General features: G+C 39.2%; 2 protein-coding genes across 2 annotated transcripts; both read left to right on the plus strand.

Annotated features, from left to right (window-relative positions):
• Positions 1 to 7,490: 7,490 nt before the first annotated feature.
• On the plus strand, positions 7,491 to 9,003 carry ASPACDRAFT_117991 (uncharacterized protein). Its single transcript, XM_020196120.1, has 4 exons — positions 7,491 to 7,685; positions 7,769 to 7,864; positions 8,029 to 8,624; positions 8,706 to 9,003. Exons 1-4 carry the CDS (start codon positions 7,563 to 7,565, stop codon positions 8,899 to 8,901), a joined length of 1,011 nt encoding a protein of 336 aa, XP_020056404.1. The 5' UTR covers positions 7,491 to 7,562; the 3' UTR covers positions 8,902 to 9,003.
• Positions 9,004 to 10,678: 1,675 nt separating this feature from the next.
• On the plus strand, positions 10,679 to 11,809 carry ASPACDRAFT_117993 (uncharacterized protein). The gene has a single exon (XM_020196121.1). The coding sequence runs from the start codon at positions 10,838 to 10,840 to the stop codon at positions 11,636 to 11,638; it is 801 nt and encodes a 266-aa protein (XP_020056405.1). The 5' UTR covers positions 10,679 to 10,837; the 3' UTR covers positions 11,639 to 11,809.
• The last annotated feature ends 745 nt before the right edge of the window (positions 11,810 to 12,554 follow it).

Raw genomic sequence — 12,554 nt, forward strand, 5'->3', positions numbered from 1 at the left:
CCTAATGTAAACCCTAATGTAAACCCTAATGTAAACCCTAATGTAAACCCTAATGTAAACCCTAATGTAAACCCTAATGTAAACCCTAATGTAAACCCTAATGTAAACCCTAATGTAACCCTAACCCCCCTAATCTGACAACCCTAATGTAATACCTTCGGCGGAAGGTTTATCCGGTGCTGACGGGCCGAGGTTTCTCCGGATTCCTTGGCTGTCTGTGGGCGGGCTTCGGCCAATCGGACTAACTTTCCTCCGGCATCACATTGTTGCCTTGTGATGCGGCTGACACGCGTGATTGCTGCCTAGCCAAGGACAGGGGTCTTGGCCAATCCAAATCTGGGACGCGTCGTCTCCGGAATTGGAATTTGCGCCTTCCATGTCAGAACAGCGCGTCGAGCGACTTCATTGGAAACAAAGAAGTGCCTCAGTGCAGGGAACGAGTCATTCCAGCGGCAAAAAGAGGGGTAGTCCAACCTCCTCTTTCTCTGGAATCCTCGATCTCTTCGGTCGGCAAGGGCATAAATTGACACCATCAACCCAGCCCTGATGAGCCACCAACGGCGAAAGTTCTGACGCTGTACACACACGTCGTTCTCGGCTTACCCTGTTGAAGACGCTCATCTCCTCTGCAATCGTTGCGCAGCCTCTTATCACTGATTAATGTAAACCCTAATGTAAACCCTAATGTAAACCCTAATGCGGTTCGTATGCAGGATTCACCAGAAGAACCGTTCTGGCAGTCTTAGTTACATAGAGAACCTCAGATTCATTGACGTGGATGGAATATACGCATGACTGAGCCGGGGATAGCCGTTTCTAACTGCTTTACTATCGGATTAGAAAGGTGCGGCATTTATTATAAAACCTTATCAGTATTCCTGTTACAGAACTAGGATTTATATGGATTAATATAGTTTTGAAACTTGCTTAGTACATCAGCTGTGCTGTTTTTGTCTTATCCCGCTCGTGGCGGAGGATTCTGAATCGCTTGGTGACTACTCGGGATTATAAAATATCAGCCTTAGCTGCGTAACCTTCCGAATCTGCCTCGTCAGCGGAGCTATTAATTGAATATTTAAACGCTTATATATATAACTTTCCGAAAAGTTAGATTCTCGTGTACGTCGGACTAATATTTCTCCGTTCCGGCAGCTAAAAAAACTGTCTAAAGCAATATTCCGATCTGTGGTATATAAGTCTCTTACTTCCCCCAAGAAGCTGAAGAGTCCTAAGAACGAAAGCACCGCTCATCTGATGTACTACTTTCATTTTTAGTGTCTTTTATTTTTTTATTGTCTTTTCTGATAAATATAAACCCTTATTATTTGAATAAATACAACTATAGCTTCTACTCCAAGTGTTAGTATTACTTCGAACAGTATTAATCTTGCACTTGTCGAAACAATTAACAATCTGGTCGCTGGAATATCGGTCCAGTTTCGATTCTATTTGAAGCAGGCTTTAAAGAATATTACAGATAAAGCTGAAAAGTCTTTATACACTACACATATTCTTTACAGTTTCCAAGACCATAAGGCTAAAGGCACTTTACTCCCTGCCATCAAAGTCATCAAACCTCCAATAATCCAGTATTTAGAATTATTCAATAAAAGCACAAGCGGTATTACGGTAATGGAACCCTTCGAATCCCAAGTCAAGATCCTCCATAATATACTTCTTAACAAAGCGATTGAGTTAAAGGAGGCTGAGGTTAAATTCTACTAAAAGAATTATCTTAGAAAAAATGTCGGCGGTGTCTTAGTCCAGTCTGCTTTAGATAAGATATATCAGCAAATCATAGCACTTGCTGGAAATGAGTCTACGACTCTCAGCACGTTTGTTAACAAAAAAAAAGAAACTAAATGGGCTTATTCAGTGGTATGCTTCCAGAATTGTCTATATCGAACAATCCCGCCACCAAGCTTCACTTCTTCAGAGAATGAAGAAACTTACTGTTAAAAAGCAGACAGATGAGGCTATACTCGATATCGATTAAACAGCCCTTCAGAAAGCTGTTGAAAAGGCTATGGACAATCGAGAATCTAAAAAAAAGAGGAAAGGTATAAATAAGAAAAAGCACGGAAACGTGCCGCCTCTTTTTAACAGTCTAATCCGGCTAAGAGAGCAAGAACTAATATTTTTAGTAAGACTTTTATTTTTAAAGTATTGAATTTTACTGATCCAGCTTATAGCTTCCCGGAACAGCAATTACCAGCGAAGCAATTCGCGGAATTCTCTGAAACGCTCAGTAGGCGGCAGAGGAAACAGAGTGCAGAAACGAAGGAAGTAATTCAGCTTCTTAAAGAGGTTACTTTTAGATTTAGAATAAAGGATGCTTTCTTCTATTTTAATTTTTTTGTCGATGCTTCTCTCCCAGTGCGAGTGTCCTTTATTTTACTCTAATCGCCTGTCTTCTGGTTTAATACCTTGAGACGGTTTGGATCTGGTGTATATAAAGGCCCAGGTGTTATTTTATTCTGGGATCTAAAATATTTTCTTATTTTGAATTTAAAATATGTTTTTCATACTCGCACCAAATTCTCTTTATCTTTTTTTGCATTCGAAGCCCTTTAAAGAACAGTCCGGATCAGATATATGTTTAAGAATTAAAATGACTCGGATTTTATCCCGAAGTTTTATATATTTAATAAAAATTGGAATCTACCACGTGCCTCAGATATTATTGAATGCGGACTGGATGCTGGGAAAGTGGAATTGTTTTATCAGCTTTTAGTTATATTCTTCTATTCTGTTCGTTTTTAACCCCGCATGGGATATCAGCGGTATTATAATAAGATGTTAGATGTAAATCTTCTGGTATTTATTACAGATAAAAATCTAGAACTCGCCGTGGTGACAGTTGACTGGTATAACAGCTTAATTAAGGCTTATCTTTTTAAAGGATTTTATATTAAGACGTTTATTAATATAGTAACTGTATACAGATACTTTAACAACCTCGACTACAGCATGCTGCTAAGAAATATGCAGAAATTTATCCAGGCATCTCTTCAAAACCTTCAGCTTCTAGAATTCTATAGAATCCCGAAAATCTATAAGAATCTTTAGAAGATCCGTCTGATAGTGCCTAGCTATGCTTGGATTTCCGCATATCTTGCTAAAGTTGTTGACCATCTGCTTTATTTTATTATAAAGCCGCTGTTTCCTTGGATCTGCGAATTTTTAAGAGAAGTTGTTATTTAATTTTATGATTTTAAGAAACAGAATATGAATAATATTCTCTTATTGAAAGGAGATGTTAAATTGATGTATATAAACATCCCTCGGACCGGAGTCCTGTAAGTATTCTAAGAAATCTTTTAGAAATTTCCGAATTTGTGTTTTTGTAACCTTCAAAACTTTATTATTGAAGCCATAAGGTTTATTAATTATTAATACTACTTTTCCTATTAAAAGACGGACTACTGGCAGAGTGACGGGCTCGCTATAGGTTCACCCTGCGCTCCCGTACTAGTAAATATTTATATAAAATAGTTTGAAAGGAAATATTGCTATGTACCCCGACTAGTCTTATACTTCAGATATATAGACGATATTTTAGCTATTGTTAAAAGCAAAGATGGTATTATTCCTACTAAACTTTAAGTCTGAGTCTCGGCACCCGGACTAGAAGTTGAATGGGAGAAGTCGTTCACCTCTGTTTTGTTTTTAAATTTCGAAATCTTCTTTATAGGTCGGCGGATCTACACAGAACTCTATAAGAAGAAGTTGAACTATTTTTAATATATTTTTTGGAGTTCAGCACATTCTAGACAGGTGTTGAGAGGCTTTATTAAAGCTGAACTCCTGCGCTTCCTCGCTGCTTCTATTTATGAAGAAGATTTCGTTCGAGCCAGACGATCCTTCTAATATTATTTTAGAGTACGAGGTTACCCACAGTATGTTTTATATAAGTGGTTTCGGCAGGTGTTATAGAGTAATTGGGTTCTTATCCTTCGGAGGAAGGATAAGGTTGAAAGTCTAGTACTTCTCGTACTTTCTAGCTATTATAATAGCGTTTGGGATAAAATTCTTATATCTCGGATAAGAGAAGCTATGGTTAAGGAATGAAAGCATGGTAATATCCCATCCGTTTTGTTTTAAAAGCTAGTCAAATCTCTATTCTATACTATAAGTCTCTTCGACTGTACGCGTTAATGGAACCGAGAAATCTTGGAGATTGTGAAGGTATCGGAATTGCCTAATTTTCCAACTCTCTTTAATGATTTTTCTTTTATAAAATTTCGTGCTGAGACCTAACGGCTTCTGCTTTGTAGAAGGATTCTAATATTAAATTTTAATGTTAGGTAATCCTAATGCGGTTCGTATGCAGGATTTACTAAAAGAACCGTTCTGGCAGTCTTAGTTATATAGAGAACCTCAGATTTATTAATATAGATGGAATATATGTATGACTGAGCTGGGGATAGCCGTTTCTAACTGCTTTACCATCGGATTAGAAAGGTACGGTATTTGTTGTAAGACCTTATCAGTATTTCTGTTACAGAACTAGGGTTTGTATGGATTAATGTGGTTTTAAAACTTTTTTAGTACGTCAGCTGTGCTGTTTTTGTCTTACCCCGCTCGTAGCGGAGGGTTCTAAATCGTTTGGTGACTATTCGGGATTATAAGGTGTCAGCCTTGGCTGTATAATCTTTCGAATCTGCCTTGTCAGCGGAGCTATCGATTGGGTGTTTAGATGTTTATATGTATAACTCTCCGAAAAGTTAGATTCTCGTGCACGTCGGACCAACATTTCTCCGTTCCGGCAGCTAGAGAAACTATCTAAGGCAACATCCCGATCTGTAGTATATAAGCTTCTTACTTCTTTCGAGAAGCTGAAGAGTCCCAAGGACGAAAGCACCGCTTATCTGATGTGCTACTCTCGTTTTTGGTGTCTCTTGTTCTTTCATCGCCTTTTCTGATAAATGTAAACCCTAATGTAAACCCTAATGTTTATTAATAATATAAAAAATTAATAGCAAGTTTAGCCCAGTAATAAATAATAATTATATATTATCTAATTTATTAAATTTTATACTATAATTATAGTATTATTAAACTGTTACTGAAACTTTAGAATATATATGAATTAAAATAGATATATTATTTATTATTATAAAATAGATAGATTATACTAATTAAAATATGTTTTAAAATAAGAAGAAATAGCTGGAGAGCTATTTTATCTATTTATATAAAATTCTTTATATACATATTAAGCTAGTACTAGTTTGATATATAGTATACGAGACTTTAGATATTAATTAATATTTAAAGCCGAGCTTTATATTGGGATCTCGGTTTTATAATATTTATTAATCTAAAAATTTTAAAAAGATTTGGTTGGGAGATTCTAATATAAATATATATTTAAAAATAATATAAATATATATAATTTACTGATTATAATAATTAACTAAATAGTTAATATAATTATATCTAAATTTTAATTTAATATAAATCAAAGCATATTCGGCCAACCCCTATAGATTAGTACTAAAAAAAATTTAGTTTAATAATTATTAAAAAATTTAGCTAAAATATTTTTTTAATATATTATTCTTAGGATTTATTAATTTATTTGTATTTCGTTGCTTAATTAATTTTTTTATTTTAATATTTTACTTTTTATTTTATTTATTCTTTTTTTATTTCTATTTATTATTTATTATTTTATATTTAATATCTTTTATTGTATGTTTCAGTTTTTGATTTTTTATCTTATTTTATTTTTTATTTTTTTTTTACTACTATCTTTGATATTATTTTTACTTTTTCTTATTTTATATTCTTATTTTTTTATTTTTTTATTTTTTGAAAATAATTCAAAACCCTAATATAAGTTTAATATTTTTTATTATAATAAAGTCTAATTATTTTAAAAAGTATTTTTTAACTATTACTTCAGCTTTAGAATAGACTATAAAAACTGGTATATTATCTATTAATTTATAAATTTAAAGAAATTTGGCCGGTAGATTTTAATATAAATATATATAAATTATTAATTATAGTAATTAATTAACTAGCTAGTACAGCCCTATCTATATTTTAATTTAATATAAATTAAAGTATATTTAGCCAACCCCTGTGGATTAGATAGATAATTAATAATTAAAATAGACAACTGATAAGACAGCCAACTGGTAAACCTGCTTATATTATTAATAGTTATTATAGTATAATTTAACTGTTGCTTAAGCTTTAAAATAGGTATATATAAAAACAGCTATATTATCTATTAATTTATAAATTTTAAAAGGATTTGGCTTGTAGATTCTAATACGAATATATATTTAAAAATAATACGAATATATGTGGTTTGTTGATTATATTAATTAATCGGATAGCTAGTGCGGTCCTATCTAAGTCCTAATTTAATCCGAATAAAGGTACATTCGGCCAACCCCTGTTGATTAGAATTAATATTGAGTTTAATCTAAGAATAAATAATAATTATAAATTATCTAATTTATTAGATTTTATACTATTATTATAATATTATTAAACTATCACTTAAGCTGTACAATATACATAAATTGAAATATATATATTATTTATTAGTTTATAATAATTTTTAAGAAGATTTAACTAGTTGATTCTAATATAGATATATATAATTTACTAATTGTAGTAATTAATTAAATAGTTAGTATAATCCTATCCAAATCTTAATTTCATATAAATTAAGGTATATTCGGCCAACACCTGTGGATTAGACTGGTAAGTCGTCTTGATGAATATTTTCCCCAGGCTCTTCTGTTCAACGATTCCGTTCTGATCAGTCTTTCCTAGTGGTTCCACTAGCGATTATTGCGCCGCGCCAAGCTGTGATTCCGATGCTGGAGTGTGTGCTGGTGGCGTCTCTCCCAATGGTCTCTGCGGGGCGAGCAACAACGACTGGACCTGCTTCAATTCCGGGTTCGGGGACTGCTGCGACACGTACAGTTATTGGTAGGAAGCCACTCCCTATACAAGTTCGAGCATTTCTCGCATTTTCTAAATCTAACCCCGACTTTGGTCTGTAGTGGTTCAACCGATGATTATTGTGGCGCCAACTGCGACTCCAGTTACGGCCCCTGCTCCGGGACGAGTTCGCCCAACGGGCTCTGCGGCGCTGACAATGGGGGTTATACGTGCTTCGGCTCCCAGTTCGGATCCTGTTGCAGCATCTTTGGATACTGGTGAGTAACACACCGGGGGAATGACCGTCGGAGGCTGGCTAACCGAGATGGCAGTGGATCCACTGATGAGTATTGCGCATCGGCCATCTGTGATAGTTCCTATGGCGGGTGTAATTAAGTGAAGGCAGATTAGCAGCAGGCCCTCGGGCGCGAGATGAATGGGTGGGGTAGGACCCACAATCAACATTGCACTAGTGAAATACCGGAAGGGTCTTGTAATGTTTTGTAATCCTTTTTGTGGACCCTTTCTCCCCTATGAAATTTATGTAAACTCGGTGGACTGGCGGGATGAATGCTTTCACCCCCTTTCCTTCTTTCCTTCTCGCGTTACAAGCTTCGCAATTTGATTCTCACACCCAGAAATTCCAGTCCAAAATGTCACAGCGGATGTCAGAAGTATCCTGGCCGGCGGAAATTCCGCAAATCCGCCTGCATCTGACAGATTTGGACCCGGAAGAGCTCGCGGAAGAGGCCAAGGGATGGTTGCTATTCGTACGGGTAGGGGAGATTCTTCGGAAGCACACATCACTATCATGATATGTCGCACTGACGGTTTCCAATCACTTTCTCGCCGGATGCAGGAAGAATCCCACCCGACGTCAAATACCGAAGATGGGCTTCGCCAACGACGAGCCCTAATCGAGAAATGGGCTACCGCAAGCCAGGAGTTCCGCGAGGTCCGTATGATCTTAGAAGTCTCTAGATTCTTCCTCTTGTTATCCTTGTATCTGTCCCTCTCTTGCCTTCTTCATCTTCAGCATGAATGAGCATGAGTGGAAAAGGAGGAAGAAAAGGAAAAAAAAAAGAGGAAGAAGAAGATTGATGGGTAATACTGCCGCAGTCCTACCATAGTCGTTCCGCAGGATACACCTCGGCTGTTGACTACCCGGCCCAGGTACTCTCGCAGCTCGCCCCTAGACCCAACAAACGCTTCTTGTGTTTGGCCCCAATCAACCGGGAGATCTATCCGCGCAGCTACATCCATCTTGTGAAGTTTCTTATTCTGTTATACGTCCACCAAGATGAATGGAGCAGGCGGCATCCCTTCGACCTGCGTGGGGCGGGCGACGCCCCCCGCTGCCACATTCCAGAGCTGCTTAGCTGCCCTCCGGCGGCCACAGCTACTACTACCCTCAGCAAGGTTCTCCCGGCGCTGTATCTCGCCCCGGCGGATTACCGCGCCATCTCCATGACCCGTCAGGGCACGGTGGTATTCGCCGACGGGCCGGACCTCACGTGGTTCGTTATCGATGCACCGGGGCTGGCCACGGGGCGTCTTACTCTGGTGGAGTATGGCTCCAATGGCGACATCCGCGTCTCAACCCTCCGTCGACCCTGGAATATAGGGCAAACTATGACCTTCGAGCAGGTTCTGGGGAAGGACCTGGACGAGATCGCCGAGTCGGGGATCGGGGGTCCACCGCAGTATAATGAACCGTATGTTTCTTCTTTTCTAAATATTGCTGCTGACTTCTCGTCTTCTGATGAGATCCTTTTTGATTAATGAGATTGATATAGCTTGGACATGAACCTTCCCATTCTCGAGCTCTTAGAGTCAACCCGACTGAACAATAAGTTCTTCTTTCCAGGTTACGGATGTCGGGACCTCTGGGTCCGCATTATTGAGCAGAGTGCACCTGGATATCTGGAGCTGGAGGCCCAAGGGCGGGAGGTGGAATTCGAGCTGGATGATCTGCTAGTTGTTGATCCATAAAGAGTTACCAGGTTGCCAAATATAGACTCCTGTATGAAATATTATCTTGACGTTAGGGCTTAGAAATAAGCTTGTGTCTGCGGGGCAGAAAGAGATTTCGACCTAGGATATATAAGAGTAATTTATCAATAATAAATCTATATTTTTAGCTTTCTGCAAAATTTTTAGGCACAATAGTCTCTGTTTTTAAGTTTTTCAGCTAGGTTTTGGATTTTGTAAGGGTTGATAGCTTAAGATCCGAATATTTAAACTTTTCTTAAAAATAATTTATTATGATAGATGGATTTTGAGTTCCAATATAAGCAGGCAATAATCACAGAATATTATTTAACTTAATTTCAATAATAAACTGCTTATATTATAAATCTTTTAAAATATAGAGCCTTTCTCCTTCCGCTTGATTAAAAGATAAGAAAATAAATAAAATAATATGATGGATCTTAGTATTGCATCGAGAACCTAGCGATCTGACGCATCCCTCCGCCGCCCCTGTGTCTAAGTGACGGACTAGGGGTCTTACTCGGCGCCAGACCTTAGCAAATATTGGCTCACATTACCTGCGTCCTGTACAGTACATGTTGTACAATACAGTCAATCGGCTTTCAGTTGTCTAATGTCTACCAGAGCCCGTGGCCGGGGTTGGTCGCTATTGATTAAGGCGGGTGACGTCATGGTTGAGAATCTGACGGTGAGAAAGAGCGACGTCTTCTATACTATAATGCTAGATGATAGTAAATCGAACGCCTAGTCAGTAATAATGCTAGTTTAAGTGTTCATTTTACTAAAGTCTTAGTCGTCCACCCGATTAGGCTTGTGATAGTATGTTCCAAGCACGAATAGTCCTTGTCTCAGTGCTTTGAATTTTCATGACGTCTTGTCTACATTTAACACGAGTTTAATTGGTTATATTAAGTCTATTCTTTGTCCCATAGTCTAGACCCTATACAGATAGAACGACCTAGGGAGGGCCGTTTGCGGCCGAAGAACTGGTCACGCGTGGGCGATAAAAATAAACTTCGATTTTGTTCTTGGCAGATAAATAGCATAAACGATATGGTCTTTCATGGAGGAGATAATAAAAGGGTTCAAACTTATTGAGTTAATTTTTACATGTATGACGATAGAGCCTCTTATGACTACATTCTACACGCCATGTATGTGGTGTTACGCGGATATTATAGGACGGAATCGATTCCAGTCAGTGAGAATTTCAATAAAAGGAGCGTTTTACAAAATGATGATAACCATGGACTTTTGCCGTAGTAAATAGTCCAATAAATTACTAACTTACAGCAAGGCTGCCCAAGTAAATAACACTTAGGGATTAGACCGGTCGTTAGATCCTTAAACCTATCGAATGAACTCACTAAAATAAAGTATATAAGTTCTTATACTTATTTTGACGGAATTGGGATCAAAAGCGTACTACGTACTAAAAATTTATGATTCCTCCTTCCCTTAGACGTGAAAGGGGGACTGACGTCTACACTTATGGTAAGTATTTAACTATTATATTTCTAGTCTACTATAAGCGCCATGGTCTTCAGGGCCCGGCCGGCTGAGATAGTCTCTGTTTGTGGATAGTATAACTAGGGGTCAAAGCGGAAGAAGACTCCCGCCACTAAGCATCTTCACCTCAGGGCCTAGATGCTCATAGACTAGAAATAGTCCGATGTGGATATCGATAGTATCGGTGTAGCCACGGGTCATTCTCGTATGTTATGGCTCAACAGCTAGGTGCAAATAGCGGATACTAGACATACGAGACACTGATTCTCGATGAGTACGCCCTTGCTGCTGCATTATTCCCAAGAAAGGTTCTTAAGTACCACCTTCTCTGCACCCGTAATAAAAACGCCTTGATTACTCTAGTCACTTCATCCAATTCACATCCACGAGCTCTCAGCCAGTATACATCTATCGTGTACCGCTCATTATGGCCGCTATCGTGGGCTTCCCAACCCAGTCAGAGCCAAATATAATCCCCGACTACGAGGTCAGGCTCTTGCTCAATCCGACAGCGGTTCTTGGCCCTGAACATGAGCTAACGAGTACTGTTTTATCGGCCTTCCATATTGCCCCGACTGTCACTAGGATGAATGTCCAGTTCCTCGACAACGGCTCCAAGGAGATCTATCTCGCCGGCTGGAGCACCCGTATCCGCAAGACCGAAAACGAGAACGACTTCGAGTTGACGTACAAGAAGCGGTATCCCGTCGTGGGAGGCGATGTTGTTGCCGCTCTTACTGTGGCTAATAGAGATGGTTTCAACGCCAGTAGCACAAAATATAAGGCGCAAGTGGAATGGGGTTACCAGAAGCAGACACTTTCTATCAGCCGCAAGAAAACCGCAACGGATACCAGGGCTAGCGGAATTGACCTACCGGATATCACCAACTCCCGTAAAATGCTGATCGATGAGGCGCCGGATAAATTCGACAACTTTGAGAGCAACAAATGGGGCACCGCCGCGTTAGCTGTGTCGCGCATCTTTGGGCCAGTCCTCGTCAGGCGCTCCACCGGCTTATGGAAAGCAATGCAGCTATACCTCGAGATCTGGCCGATCTTGAACTCCACAGGCACAGGAATCGAGTACATCGTTGAGGCTTCTTTCAAAACAACGAGTCGAATCACAGCCTCGGTTGAGCAGGCAGACTTAGCTGCCTATTTGGAGAGCCAGGGCTGGCTGCTCGTGCAGGACTCGCTAAAGACACAGCTCATTATGGAGCGCTACTAATGTGGCGTGTTTGTGGGTCAGAGATCCTCTGTATTGAATTTATACAAGAATCATGCCTGAAATCATTATGTGCTCTACTCACGAAGGAATACATATGCGACTCCCGGAAGAACTCTAAATATAGACCAATGAATCTTAGCGTAAGGGGCAGAAAAGAATCGAAGAGTGGGGTGGTTGCACCGGTTTCGCGACGTACTGTATTGAACTGCTTTGCAACTCATGAGATATGCTTAATAACTTCCGAGGCTGTCCACAGGCTATTCACTTCTTTCTCAACCGAAAAAGCTACAATCGTTTGTGGTCCGCTGAAGCAATTATGGCAAATCTAAGAGTTTCAAGAACTTCGTTCCCGTAGGTAGACTGTCCATTACTGCACATCAACGTGATTTGTTGGCAGCCCCTGAAAAATCATGCTGCACGACGACTTATCACTATATTATGGTTATCATGTCCTGAACAATCATGCGAGCGTGGAGGAGCACGGCAGTCTGGAGACTGAAGCTTGGATAACACATCGCACGCAATTTCGGGCAGATGACGATACAGGAATTGGGATCGCATGTTCTGGCTTTATTCAGAAAAGCAGTATATCTTAGAAGTGTTTGATTTCAACATCAATTACTATCGAATTGTGTAGGCTAGTCAAGCAAAGCGTCCGTTGAAAACGACAGTACATAAACCTGAACGGCTAGAATATGCTGTCCCTGCCGCCTGATTTTTGGCCTACCTGTGACGAGATTAAGTGGGGATTACTTGCCCTAGGACACGCATGAGGGTCAATTTTTCCCTTGTAGTTTAGTGTACAGCAACCTTCAATGATATTCAGTTTTCACCCTTTCCTCTTTTTTCTAATCTCGTAAAGCATAATCACTTTATCGCAGACGGACCTGGAAAGTTATGTTGGGGCGACTCGAAC

This window comes from Aspergillus aculeatus, assembly GCF_001890905.1.
Source record: "Aspergillus aculeatus ATCC 16872 unplaced genomic scaffold ASPACscaffold_7, whole genome shotgun sequence".
In the NCBI taxonomy this organism is placed as follows: domain Eukaryota; kingdom Fungi; phylum Ascomycota; class Eurotiomycetes; order Eurotiales; family Aspergillaceae; genus Aspergillus; species Aspergillus aculeatus.